Source organism: Macaca fascicularis, chromosome 18 (assembly GCF_037993035.2).
Source record: "Macaca fascicularis isolate 582-1 chromosome 18, T2T-MFA8v1.1".
NCBI classification, from domain to species: domain Eukaryota; kingdom Metazoa; phylum Chordata; class Mammalia; order Primates; family Cercopithecidae; genus Macaca; species Macaca fascicularis.
The window spans coordinates 58,317,677-58,332,532 of NC_088392.1; the positions used below are offsets into that span (position 1 = coordinate 58,317,677).

At 40.8% G+C, this 14,856-nt stretch overlaps 1 protein-coding gene and 1 long non-coding RNA gene across 6 annotated transcripts in view; one reads left to right on the forward strand and one right to left on the reverse strand.

Annotated features, from left to right (window-relative positions):
• Positions 1-722: 722 nt before the first annotated feature.
• On the forward strand, positions 723-14,704 carry LOC141409044 (uncharacterized). Its single transcript, XR_012427213.1, has 2 exons — positions 723-993; positions 12,067-14,704. It is a non-coding gene; the product is annotated as an uncharacterized lncRNA (long non-coding RNA).
• The window catches only part of DSG2 (desmoglein 2), a 51,781-nt gene continuing 43,547 nt past the window's right edge, over positions 6,623-14,856 (reverse strand). For all 5 annotated transcript variants that reach the window (XM_074022677.1, XM_074022675.1, XM_074022678.1 and 2 more), the window contains 3 exons: positions 14,162-14,283; positions 12,622-12,954; positions 6,623-9,758 (listed from right to left, as the gene is read on the reverse strand). In XM_074022677.1, coding sequence (XP_073878778.1) covers positions 8,736-9,758; positions 12,622-12,954; positions 14,162-14,283 — 1,478 coding nt within the window. In that variant the 3' untranslated portion in view covers positions 6,623-8,735. The remainder of the gene's footprint in view (positions 9,759-12,621; positions 12,955-14,161; positions 14,284-14,856) is intronic.

The window sequence follows — 14,856 nt, forward strand, 5'->3', positions numbered from 1 at the left end:
AGCCTTCGGTAAAAAGAAAGAAGAATAAAACAGATCTTTAATATAGTGAGTAAAATCTCCAACAATCCAAGTAACCAGAATATAGGAACTGAAAGAGCTTTTGAACCATTGCAAATAGATCGTGTCCTGCACTGAAACCTCTGTAGTTTTCCTCAGAATCCCTCAAAGCCATTGAGAATCCATCGATTCAGACTTAACAATGAGAACTGACCTGGGCTTGGGATGCAGCAGATTAAATGTTGCTAGTTAAATGAATCATGCACAGGTTTAGAAAACCAGTCTGAAAATTTTGTTTGGATTTTTGCAATTGTCTTGCTTGAATGTACCAAAAACCCCTACCCTCTGAGACAGGTAAATTCCTCCCACCACAGTGCACCATTCTTCCTATGACTGGCCCTCTGTTCATTCAGTCACCAACCATTTCTTTTGTTGGTTGATACTGGAGTAAGTATGAGATGACACATATCAAAAAGGCCCATTCCTGCCTTCATTTATCTCAATACCCACTGACAGTATGCAGGGGAACAATGGGGGATGCAAATCAATTCTTCAACAGCCTTATGACCCTAACTCAGAGATTCTATCTGTAGGAACAATGGGAATGCAAATGGTCAGTACCTGGTGCTACCTGACTTTTAGCAACAATGAAGTGGGCCAAAGTGCAGCCTGATTAATGTTTAATTACAAATATATTTGTGTTCAGAACTCAGCATGCAATCCTTGTCAACACTGGGGGACAGTTTCAAGTCTGGTAATAATTGAGGAGGAGGCAACCACTACTAATAGGCCTACAGGAACAAGGAGAGAGCGTGGGTCCAGGAACTCAGAGAGGGAGTTGCTCTATAGAGAGATGCGTAACAGAGGGAGGAAGAGGGAGAGATGCCCTGACCTCATTTTTCTCTTTCTCACCAATCTCTAGCCAAGGCCATCACTGGCGAAGTCCATCTAAAAGCCAGAGTCAGCAAGCAGCGCCCGTTGAAACGTCCATAAAAGGTAAGCTCCCGGGCCTCAGAGCAGGTTGAAGGGCAGAGAGAGAGTATGAAGAGGCAAATGGAAAATACCTGGCCCAGGGCATATCTGGATTTTTAACAGATACATATGTTCCTCATCACATTTTTTTCAATTTGGATGGGCGGGTTTTTGTAATCTGTGGAGCAATGTGAGTCCATCCACTGATGGACTTGATGCTGTATGTTTCATATCATGCCAATAATGCATTATAGCAAGTGGGGCAGGGGTATGATGGAAGGTGTGAGGGACAGAAACAATGCTGAAAGCTTTTTGATTAGCATAAGGGTAGAAAGAAAGTCAGAGATTGAATGGCATAGCAAGATCCACAGAGTGAAAGCTCGAGGTTCACATGTATCATTTGTGAAACAGTAGAGTATTTGAAGGTTGACTGTGATAAATTAAAGTTGCATATTGTAATTTCCAGAACCGTTGTAATCACCCAGTGGGTTCTTCCTGCACAGACAAAACCAATTCACTGCAGGGGGATAGGGGAATGGGTGCCGCTGATTGGTTGGGGATGCAATCACAGGGGTGTGGAAAATGGTCCTAGTGCACCAAGTCTGCTACAGGATGGGGGCCACAGGAGCAGTTGAGCCAAGAGTCATGGATATCCAGTTATCAAAAATGTAAAAGCCTGAAAAGACATCCCAAAAGGCCAATCTTATGTTCTATTATAATAATGTTATCTGCCGGAGTAATTGGGGAAGTTGCAAATTTTGTCACTTCCGGAAGAATGGATGGTAATTGTTTACATCTACACCTCAGCAGACTAGAAGCCCCTTTCATCCTCCTAACCTGGTGGGCTTTCATTAGTTTTATAAAGGTGGTTTAGTTTTCGGGAAAGGCTCTTATCATTTAAACTATAACCTAAATATCTCCCAAAGTTAGCTTAGCCCAAGCCCAGGAATGACCAAAGGCAGTTTGGAGGTTAAAGGCAAGATAGGGGTTGGTTAGATCAGACCTCTTTTGTGTTGTGATTTTCTCATTGATATAATTTTTGCAAAGGTGGTTTCACTCTGAAGTTCCCCCCAAATCTTTACACAATGATAGAAATATTCTAGATTTGTGCTGTCCAGTTAGTTGGTAGCCGCTTGCCACGTAGAGCATAGCCCTAGAGTGTAAGTACAAATGTAAATGGGAAAAAACTGAATTTTCCCTGGTGCAAAAAAGGGAAAACTTTCCCTTGCCATCTCTCATCTCTCTTTTTCTTACAGTATTTAGTTTAAAGAACCTGCAGTTGTTAGCTCTTTCTCTATCTCCTTTGCCAGCTTTATAACCAGGGATGTCCTTCTGAAGGACCTGGAGCTGTCTCTTTGAAATGTTAACATCAAAGAAGCCAGCACCCCTATCTTCCCATCTCCATGGCTGCTCGCTCCAAATTATAACTAGCTACCTGTCAGAGAGATCTAAGAAGTTGTTATTTCTTTGAACAAAGGCAATTAGCAAAGACAATAGCCACCTCAATTACCAGGTGAATTTAAGATGAGCTATGTATGACAAAATGGTGTTGTCAAATCCTGTGACTTGAGGACAAGCTATAGTTTATCTTGTGAACAGGTATGTTCTAAATGGCTATATAAAAAGCAAAACCTTTTTGCCTTTGCAATTTCTTTCTTTCTTTCTTTCTTTTTGAGATGGAGTTTCACTCTTGTTGCCAGGTTGGAGTGCAATGGGGTGATCTCGGCTCACCTCTACCTCTACCTCCTGGTTCAAGTGACTCTCCTGTCTCAGCCTCCCGAGTAGTTGGGATTACAGGTACCTGCCACCGTGCCCAGCTAATTTTTGTATTTTTAGTAGAGACGAGGTTTATCTGGTCAGGCTGGTCTCAAACTCCCGACCGCAGGTGATCTGCCCGCCTCAGCCTCCCAAAGTGCTGGGATTACAGGCGTCAGCCACTACGCCCAGCCTGTATTTTTTTTTTTTTTTAGATGGAGTCTCACACTGTTGCCCAGGCTGGAGTGCAGTGGCGCGATCTCGGCTCACTGTAAGCTCTGCCTCCCAGGTTCAAGCAATTCTCCTGCCTCAGCCTCCCAAGTAGCTGGGACTACAGGTGCCCGCTACCACACCTGGCTAATTTTTTGTGTTTTTAGTAGAGATGGGGTTTTACTTTGTTAGCCAGGATGGTCTTGATCTCCTGATCTAGTGATCCACCCGCCTCAGTCTCCCAAAGTGCTGGGATTACATAGGTGTGAGCCACCTCGCCCGGCCTGCAGTTTCTTTAGGAGCTACCTATGATGTGCCTCACCTTCAGGACTTAATGCTTATTCAGTGATAAAACTGTTTTCTTTCTCCTTTACTTTGTGGAAAGGTTCCTTAGGTTGACAGGAAATTTTGTTGTTAGTTATATTTCCTCAATAAGAGCAACCAATTAAAAAGTAAACACAAGGGGGTGTAGGTGAAAGGTCAATAGAGGCACTACAGTGGAATCCTAAAACGTGCAGTACACAAAAGAAGTCAGCAAACAAGAGTGGAGAAAACCAAAAAAACCAACAAAAAACCCAGGTGGACAAAGAGAAAACAAATACAAAGATGGAAGCTTAAACTTATCCATATAAATAATTGCCGTAAAACCTTCTGATAAAAGTCAGAAATTGTCAAAACAGGAAAAGCCAAGACCTACCTGTATATTGTTTACAATAAACGTACTATAAAGGCACAGCCAGATGTCAAGCAAAAGGATAAAAAAGATACCATGGAAGCACTAACCATAAGAAGGCTGGTGTGGCTGTATTAATGTTAGGCAAAGTAGATTTCAAGACAAAGAATGTGTTAGAAGAAAAACTTGAGACAAATTATATTTTACAAAGTTGGCTGGGTGTGGTGGCTCACGCCTGTAATCCCAGCAGTTTGGGAGGCTGAGAGAGGTGGGTCACTTGAGGCCAGGAGTTCGAGACCAGCCTGGGCAACATGGGGAATCCCCATCTCTACTTAAAAAAAAAAAAAAAAAAAATTCAAAATTAGCTTGGTGTGGTGGCACACGCCTGTAATCCCAGCTACTCAGGAGGCTGAGATAATCGCTTGAGCCTGGGAGGCAGAGGTTGCAGTGAGCCGAGATCCCGCCACTGCACTCTAGCCTGGGTGACAGAGTGAGACTCCATCTCCAAAATAATAAAATAAATACATAAATACATTTTACAAACTTTAGTTGAGCAAAGAATAATTCGCAAATTGGGCAGCTCCTAAACCAGAGAAGATTCAGAGCCATGCTGGCACTGCCACGTGGTCAGAGAGGATTTATGGATAGAAAAAGGAGGTACAGAAATAGCAGGACTGGTTACAGCTCAGGGTTTGCCTTATTTGAATGCAGTTTGAACCGCTGGCTGCCTGTGAGTGATTGAAGTACTGCGGCTGTGATTGCCTGAGACAAAAGTAGGTTACAGTCTGTTTACACATCCAGTTAGGTTACAGTTCACTAAGTATGGAGAAACCTTCAGGCCAAACTTAAAATATGTAAGGAGGGCTGGGTGTGGTGGTTCATGCCTGTAATCCCAGCACTTTGGGAGGCCGAGGTGGGAGGAACCCCTGAGGTCGGGAGTTTGAGACCAGCCTGACCAATATGGAGAAACCCTGTCTCTATTAAAAATACAAAATTAGTTGGGCGTGGTGGTGCGTGCCTGTAATCCCAGTTACTTGGGAGGCTGTGGCAGGAGAATCACTTGAACCCGGGAGGTGGAGGTTGCGGTGAGCTGAGATTGCACCATTTCACTCCAGCCTGGGCAACAAGAACAAAACTCCGTCTCAAAAAAAAAAGAATGTAAGGAGGCAGCTTTAGGCTAAAGGTAATTGAAGAGAGGCATTTCATAATGATAAAACGATCAGCTCTTCAGGAACACAGTAATCCTAAATGTGTTTGTACCTAATAATACAGGCAAAATGTTTCAAAACACAGGAAACAAAAATAGAAAGAATTAAAGGGGGAAATAATCAAAGCCACACTTGGGAGACTTCAACCTCTTAGTAATTAATGGAAAAAGTAGACAAAGTAATTGGGAATGATATCGAGGATTAAAATAAAACATAATGAAACCAAGAAATTTTGGTTTGTTAAGAAAGTCAGATTTAGTGATTTGAAATGTCTCATTTTTAGGTGATGTTTAGTTAGCAACGTCCTATTGTAGACATTTTGATGTGGTGTTTGGAATATGGTCTGCAGAGATCAACCAGAAGTAGCTCCATGTGCCACTTGCAGTGGGAACTGAAGTCACAGGAATAAAACAGTCTTCACGCTTTAGGATGTCCTGATGTGCCAGTGTCATGAAATCTTCATTCATGAGACATTCCAGTTTACCGGCAGTGTAGACTAGAATATGCTACACCTCCCAAAATGTTTTGTTAGTATAAGGATTATTTTGAGCTGATTATTTTGAGAAATAGCAGACACAGGAGAAACTCTGAAGATAGAACGTAAGTTTACCTTTTGTAAAGGGATTTACATTTATAAAGGAAATGTCCATTTGTAAGGCTGTATCCCTCTCTACCAGAAACACAGGATGACTATAAGTGACAAGGACATTAACTTAAATCTGCATAACAAATCTTATTTAAGCTTACCAGACTTTTCCTGGTCACCTTCCCATAACTTCTTTCCCCTGCCCAGAAGCCCTTAATCCCCTTTCCTTTGTTTTAGCCCAAGTTGGTATATTGTTAAATTAAAGTAAATTCGGCCTGAGGCTGCCTTCATACCTTGAGTCCCCACATGACCAACTGCAGCCTAGCTTGGTACATAAATGAACTGAAAGCCTAACTTAGGAGTATATTTTTGTAACACATAGCTGAGTGTCAATCAATCACAGCAGCTGAGTTTCAGCCAGTCACTGGCTGCCAACTGATCAGCCCACCTCCAATTAAGGCAAAGGCTCAGCTGTAATCAATCAAGCAGCTTCCCTACCTCACTTCTATTTTCTGTCTATAAATACTGCCTGCTCATTATTGTAGAACAGAGTTCTCTGAACCTTTTCTAGTTCTAGGGCAGCCCAATTTTGTGAATCATTCTTTGCTTAAATAAACTGTTAGATTTAATTTGTTTAAAGCTCTTCTTGTAACATTTTACTCCCAAGTTCTAACCACCCCTTTGAGCTGCTCTTCCCAGTTACTGCAAAGCATGCATGAGATACACACGTTAATAGACTAATGTTTGTTTTTCTCTTGTTAATCTGTGTTTTGTTACAGAGCCCCAGCTGGGGGCCTAGAAGAAAAAGATTTGCTTTTCTTCTCTTACAGCAGCAACTCTGATCTTTTCCCTTCTAAACTATGACAAGCAATTAAAACAGCCTCTCAAACATTGGTAGAATGATTTCATCTCTTTGCGTTAGATATACTAGTTTTCTCCAGCCAAATCCAGCGGATTTCTCCAGAGGATTTCTCCAGCGTTACTCTGGGCAGAGAGTGACCTTCAATACCTTAGGAACAAGGTTGCCAAAGTTGGAAAATGAAAATGCCAAGTACTCAGATAAACTTGAATTTTAGATAACCGGTAACTTTTTTTATTGCAAGCAGATCTAATTAAATAACAAAGTCCAAGAGGCACCTGCCTTTACGGCACGCTCCCTAACAAACTGAGCTATATTCCTTGTAAAATATAATAGAGAAATAAAAATCTGCGAGGAAAGGGTCACTCTAAAGGTAGTCTTTTTATTTAAATATTTTATGATGATACACATACAAATATAATCTCCCAAAAAACAAATGCAAAACTAATACAAATCACTTTTTCAGGAACAAAGAAAATCATTTAGAAAATGTGATTATGCTACAAGAGGCAGGTTAGGTTTCCAAGGCTGCTCAAGGAGGAAGCTTAAGACCAACTTTTGTTTGAGTACAGGGGTGATATTTACATTTTCACATACTAGTGATATTCCTGTTGCATACTTGGCAAAATAAAACTGTTAGTAGGTCTACAATAATAATAAAAGAAACAACAATTACTAAGTAAACAATTCTAGGTCATGGAAGAGTAACCTCCATTTACACTATAGATTTAGATGTCTAAAAATATGTGCCCTTATCTGTACACAGTTAGTGGGAGCACACTATATAAATCCTTTGCATAACACCATTCAATGATATTTTTTAAAGTCTACACCATTTTAAAGTTTTACTTCCCTAGCAAAATATCTTCAGTCAGGAAATTAGTCTTTGAAAATTACTGTGTTGTGGGAAATATATAAATTATTACTGATAATGCACATATATTTTGAAACATTATTTCTAGGAGCAATAAAACATAACCTATTTAGGAGCTAACCAATCCAAATAATTTGTAAAAAAATTAACTTGTAGAAAAGGGAGCGTTGTTGTGCAAAATCAAGTCAATTATTTGAGGTTTTTATAATATTGAGTACTTAGGTACTAAGTCCCACCCGACCAGTCAATAACTGACAAAATAATAATTTCAAAGACAGAATTACAGAAATATAGGGCTTTTTGAGATTTTTGGCAATTGTAAACAAAAATGAATGGTTTGTACAACTCAGTGTAATTCTACAAATACTTATTTGGCACCCATGTTAGGCACTGAGGATACACAGCAGTGAAATAGGCCTAGTTGTTCTTACAACTAGAGAACATAGTTGGTTAATGTAGCTGCACTAAATTGTAGCTGTTTAGAAGATAACATACCCTGAGGTTTTTTTTTAAGTATACTATTACTATAAGTAAAATTATTTTATAAATTTTGGTTTTGATTATTCAACTCAATTTGGAGTGTTCAAAATTTTCATGGTGGTTGAGATGAGTAAGAGGTATAATGCTATATATATATATATTTTTTTTTTTTTTTTTGAGATGGAATCTACTGTTGCCCAGGCTGGAGTGCAATGCTGCGATCTCCACTGCTGCGGCTCACTGCAACCTCCGCCTCCCAGGTCCAAGTGATTCTCCTGCCTCAGCCTCCCAAGTAGCTGGGATTACAGGTGCCCACTACCACGCCCAGGTACTTTTTGTATTTTTAGTAGAGATGGGGTTTCATCAGGTTGGCCTGGCTGATCTCAAACTCCTGACCTCAAGTGATCCACCTGCCTCGGCCTCCCAAAGTGCTGGATTACAGGCATGAGCCACTGCCCCTGGCCAGTATAATGCTATTTTTAAGACTATACAGTATATACGTGCACACACACACACACATATACACACGAGTCATGTGCACAGAAACATACAATGTGTATTCTTATCAATGGTCCAATTTAATGAATCACACTCAGATTAAAAGGGTTCAAGTCTTAAGGAAAACCAAAACTGGTGCTCAGACTGTGCATATATCTTTGGATCAATGAGTTGTTGAAAATCTGCTAGATGCAGTAAAGTATAGAATACAGAACATCAATGTTTAATGTTAATATGGTGGGCAAAGAGACCCAATCAGTTTCCTGGGTTGCTTTACTGGACGGCTGATGAACTAGATACTCTGTTCATTTGCTAAATTCTCAGAAGCCAGACTGATTCTCTATGTATCTTCTCAGGATTGTTTGCATAGCTTGCTAAAAGGCACCTAAACAGCAGCATCATCTCTATGTCCTCAGTAAATCATGGAGCATTTCTAAAATACACTCCTGGAAGCAGAGACAGTGTGGTCCTCTGCGTCTCGTATCAGTGACTGAGAAACATTTTAAGATCAATGTGTATGTGTCTGTGTGTGTCTGTAAGGCTCATGAAAAATCAGGTACATTGGAAACATGAAATTAGTCACTGCTAATTAAACTCGGGGTCAGTTTGTGGCTGACTGCTGTTTAGGAGTAAGAATGCTGTACAGTGCTATGCTTGGTGACTCTGGTGGAAGATGTGGTTATGGTAGAATTAGAATGACCAGATTCCTCTAAACCAAAGTCTGGCAGAGGGCCAGGGACTCCAGCTCCAGACACCATGGTGTTCCTAGCCTTCACAGAGTTTTCAGTGGGAATCTGGTAACTGGATTGCAGAGTGGAAGCAGGTGCTAGAACTCTTTCTGTCACTGTCACATTCTGTCCTACTGCTATATTAGGCATGGCCAGAGTAGGTTGTACACCTGAGCTGGGGGCAAGGAAGCTCTCTCTTTCCCTCACCATGACGTAAGGTGCATCCTGCAGATGCTGAGTGCCTTCCAGAGGATTCGATCCACCCCCATGAGGCTGTATTACTCTTTCAGTGACCACAACTGTACCTTCATTAGCATAAGGCTGATCTACCAAGGCAGAAGCTGGAGCATACACCCTCTCGGTCACAATAAGGCTCTGTGGCTGTCTAGGACCCAGGATCACAGTGCTTGGTGGCATAGTGGACCCTGTGACATAGGAAGTTTCTGTTGCTATGATATTTCTAGAAGCCACTGGGTCAGGAAGAGGTGTAGCTACCTTTTGCGCCTGCCTAGAAGACACAGATCTTTCAGTGACTATTTCCTGAGTTACTTTCTCTGCATTTGCTTCTTGCAAAGATTTTGGAACTGGGAAGCTACTGCCAGAGGAGTAGGTATTCTCTGAATTAACCATAGTTTGCTCATAGGCTGAACGTGAAGCTGTGTTCATACTTGTTTCTGTGGCAGGTTTTTGCCTCTGCTCAATTTCCATATTTATGTCTATTTTTTGACCCAGGCAAACTTCAGCTAGCGTCTTGAATTTAAGTCCCAAATCATCTAAGAAGCGGTCATCTAGCTCTCCTTCAATAAAACTGCAACAACCAATAGAAGCATTCAGCGATTCAGTTTCTTCCTGAGAATAGACCAGAAGGCAATCTTTGGCTGTGTGATTTTCATCTTCCTCAGTGTAAGAGGCCGCTTTCTAAAATGAAAACAAAACAAAACAAACACAAAACAGACCAATAATTAGTAATACAAATTCATTTAAAAACAAGACTCTATATTCCTGTTCAAAATGCAGTAATGTGAATTTAATTACAAGGAACCATCAGGGAAGCACAAATTGAGAGAGATCCTACAACACAACTGGTCTGCATTCTTAAAAATATATTAATATCAGGGAAAAAAATAGAGAGGCAGAGGGGACTGTTTCAGATTAAAGGAGACTAAAGTGTCAGGACAACTAAATGGAATGCAAGATCCTGAGAAAAAATTGCTATAAAATATATTGTGATAGTTGGCTAAATTGAAATACGGACTGTGTCAATGTTAAAGTTCTACATTTGTTAACTGTACCATAGTAATGTAAGTCAGTGAATGTGTGTCAGTGAGAGAGAAAATGGAAAAGCAAATAGCAAATGTGGCAAAATATTAATAATTGGGTCCAAAATTTCTACTATTCTTGCACATTTTCTGATAATTTTGAAATTACTTCCAAATCAAAAGTTAGTACATACATACATAACCAAGAATGACTGGAGCAGGATTAGCGTGGAGGGAAAACATATCAAAGGAAAACAAACAGGATGCTAGAATTGAGCTTAGCGGTGAGACAGGAAAGGCCAAGAAGTGGATTTGCTTGACACCAACAACATCCCTGTTAAGCTGATACTTGGAGGAGGGTGAAGGATGGTATGAAAGACGGGAGGGTGGAAAGGAGCAGAAAGTGGGAAAGCTTGCTAATAATTTCAAATGTAGAAGAGAGGACAGAAGTAACTTGCTTCCTCTCTCAATGGAAGCCCCTCCCCTTACTCCTCTCTAGGGCCCTTCAGATGCCTTATATTCCAACTCTGCCCGTTCTCATGCCCATTCTCATGAGCGCACAGGGCCTTGTTCTCAAGAAAACCACCCAATCCTGCTTTTTTTTTTTTTTTAAAGTATTCTTACTATGTCTGTAGGATCTGTAGTAAAGTTCTTTATCTTATTTCTGATATCCATAGTTTGTGTTTATTCTTTTAATATCCTAATTAGTCTGGTAAAATGTTGATCAATTTTATTGACCTCTGTAAATAATAAGCTTATGGTTTCAATTTTTTTTTTCTATTGCTTTTTGCTAACTATTTCATTGATTTTTGCTCTAAAATTCATTATTACCTTATTTCTGCTTGTTCTGGGTTTAATTTGCTCTTGTAACTTCTGAGCGTGGAAGCTTAGGTCACTGATTTGAGACCCATCTTCTAAATAACCATTTTTGCTACAACTTCCCTTCAAGCATCACTTTAGTAGTTCCCCACACATTTTCATAAATAACGTGTAATTTAATTTGCAGTCATGTGTATTTATAAATATTTGAGTATATTTTATATATCTCTGTTACTCATCTCTGGTTTTAATTTCTTTTGTCATGAAAGTACATGGTATGACTGCAGTTCTGCATTTATTTTATGTCCTAGAACAGAGTCTATATGAAAAAGCATGTGTATTCTTCTGCTTCTGTTGCATAGAGTGTTCTGTCAATGTCAACTAGATCCATTTGGTTGAGTACTAAGTTTTCTATATGCTTACTATTCTGTCTACTTGTTCTTTCATTTACTGATAGAACAGGTCGAATCCTCCAACTATCAACTATCATTATGAATTTGTCTATTTCTCTTTGAGTTGTTTCTGCTTTAAGTTTTACAAATTTCTGTTACTAGGTTCTGACATATTCAGGTCTCCTGATGAACTGACCCACTTTTCATTATGAACTATCCCTCATTATTCCTGGTCATATTCCTTGTTCTGAAGTATACTTGATCTCTATGTTACACTTTTTTTTTAGACAGAGTTTCACTCTGTTGCTCAGGCTGGAGTGCAGTGGTATGATCACAGCTCACTGCATCCTTGGCTTCCCAGGCTCAAGTGATCCTCCTACCTCAGCCTTCTGAGTAGCTGGGACTACAGGTGTGTGCCAGCATGCCTGGCTACTTTTTTGTATTTTTGGAGAGAGAGGGTTTCACCATATTGCCTACGCTGGTCTTGAACTTCTGGGCTCAAGCGATCTGCTTGAGCCTTGGTCTCCCACAGTACTGGGATCACAGGCATGAGCCACTGTGCCTGACTTCTACAGTATACTTTTATCTTCAGTCCTGCTTCTAATTCCTTAATTCTAGCATGAGCTTCCTTACTGCATCTGATCATCTTCCTGGAACGTTTCTCATCGTTTTTTGGTGAACCCTCATAACAGCAAAGCCAAGTACTCACATACAGAAGGTAAAATTTAAATGGACTTAATAGATTGTGTTTTTTAGGTTATATATTCTCTGCCTCTCCTACGGAGCTCATCCCTACCAAGCCTGCGCCTACAGAAGGATGGGACTTTCCGAACCACTGGCATCTGTCTTGGTCCTATGACGTGCTTTGGTCAATGAAATGTGAGTGTAAAAAGGTGGAGGCTTTGAGAGCCATTGCCTGGTTCTGCCTTGTTCTTTTCTTTGGGTCACAAGGACAGCAGCTTCCCAGGTACAATCTGCTCTCTCAGCGGGCATCTTGATATGAAGACATCATGAAGCAGAGCAGAGCTGAGCTGACTGGCAAAAACATAACTGTAAGTGAGAAATATGCCTGTGTGAGAACTAAGATCGTGGGGTCACTTGTTACTGCAGCATAATTTAGCTAACACTGACTGATTCTGTGGGTCCCATTTCTCTTTCCTTATTGCCTGTAAGTATTCCCTGAAAAAAGAAAAAAAAAAAACCCAAAGTCTCATTTGGATACAAGGCAATGATTACCCTAATAATAACACAGTCACATACAAATGTTCCCTTCACGCCCCCCTCACCCCAATACATAAAGCCCATCCTTACATCACTGAAATAATTTCTTAAGAATTCTTCGTTCAGCGCAACAGCAGCTGCCTGAGCTCCGGCCATGTCTCTGGAAGCCCCTGTGGCTCTTGTGGTCTTCGTGGTTTCAGTGGTCATGATAGCGCCTGTGGCCCCTGTAACCTGGGTAGCTCTACCAGAAAGCAGGCTTCTGTATTCTTCCCACCTTCCGTCCATCTCAGACATCTCATGCTGCCCTTTGGCAAAGGAAGCAGAGCTACTTCCTTTCATGGTGGCTTCCTTGGCCATACCTCCTACTCCATTTCTTCCTCCTAGACTTTCCCCTTGATCCACTGGCAGAAATGATGGCACCACCTGTGAGAGCAAACACAGCTAAGAACTGAGTCAGAAGGATGGAGGGAATCCTTCATCCTTGGTAGAAGGATCCGAGCCAAGTGGGCATAGGAAGGTATAAGCTATTTCCACTGAGACTAATTAGAAAAAGTATTTTGAGTTGAATAACTTACATAAGTCTTATGAAGATCTCCTTTCTTCTATCTTCTTGTTTTATAGCTGGACAGAGCCCAAAGAGGAAACAAAGCCCCCACAGTCACATAGGGTCTCAGCTCCTTTACTCTATGGGCACCAATGGCATTTCAATCTTCCTCTACAGTTTGATACCTTCTTCTATAGTTATAGGATTCTTAATTTTGTTTTGACCTGGATCCATGGCCACCCAAAATAAAGACTCTATTTCCAAGCCTCTGATGCCACTAGATATAGCCACCTGACTAAGCTGTGGTCAATGTGAATGAAGCAGAAATGGTGTACGCAAGTTCTGGGAAGTGTGCTTAAAGAGGGTTCCTCACTTTTCTCCTATTTGCTGGTTAGAATGTGGGGACGGCAGCTAGGTAGCTAGAACTGGGACAGGAGGACAGTGTGGGAATGGAACTCAGCCATGGAAGAGAAACAGGGAAGAGGGAGCTGGGGACCATGCTGTGGATGAATCATGATGTTGATCTTGGAATGCCCATTAAGCCACTGTTATTCTGAGTTCTCTGCCACCTGATGTTAAATTCTATCCTATTAGAAATGGTGCTCGTAACAGATGGTGGTGAGAGGTCCAGGGTGAAGATGCAATAGAGAGACAAAGGGATATGGCTATGAAGTAGTTGGGAAAGAGGGTTTTGCAACATTTTACAACTGTCATGGGGGTTGTGGGGTTACCTCTGCAAACCCTATGTATTGAGGGGAATGGAAATGAAGCAGTTCCTGGTTGTGAAAACTGCCCATTTAATGTTGGGACAAAAGACTTAGATCCCTACACACTTTGCTCTTCCTGAACCTTGCTCTACATTCTCTACAACATGGGAAGTGTCAAAACAGAGTAAAACTATCTCAATTCTGCCCCAGCAACAAACACAAAATATGCCGTCATTTGAACCCTTTGCCTAACAAAGGCACATGAGTGAAATCCATAGTGACCACTCTACTCACGCAACCAAAAATGTAAGAAACACTTCCCGAGGCCCCTTTAAAACCCAAAAAGAAGACAAGTCATATTGACATCTGATCCACTGACCTTGTCTTCAGGTGGTGCTCCTTCATTATTCCAAGGATGCAGCATCTCTATGGTGCCAGGTATGGGGGTAAAGCCTTTGCCGCCCTTTCCGCAATGGCACATCAGCAGTAAAAGTGGTACCACTGTACAGACACAAAATTGCACATAGATAAGGTTAATCTTGACATATCTCTAAATTTATATTGCTTAATTTTGGAATTTTCATGTCCCTTCCTAGAATTGTCTTCACTTATTTACAGCCCAATTTTTCTTTTCTTCACCCTGATCCAACCTTACCAAGCTTGTTTTGGGCGAGTTACTGCAAAACCCGAAGGCAGGATGAGGGAGTCTTACAGATTCAAGGCCTTGTTCATCAAAAAGAGCCTGTCTGTGGTTGCTGAGTGCACTACCAAGACTAGGTCACATAGTATCCAAATCATCACAACCAGCTTAAAGATTAAATTTTTTTAAACTATGGTCCAATTAAAAAAAAAGTCACTGTTGCAAAAATATATGTATTATTAAAAACAGTAATTAGAAATAATAAAGTGAAACATATAACAATTTCAGAGCCCTCTTCTTAGATTTTATTTTACTGCTAGAAGGAAGCAAAGACCAAGGCTGACCCCTTGATCAGTGCAGCAAAGAATTAAACGTATCTGCATGCCCATCTGCCACTCCCATTTGGCAGCTTCCAGTGATGAACTGGCAACTGC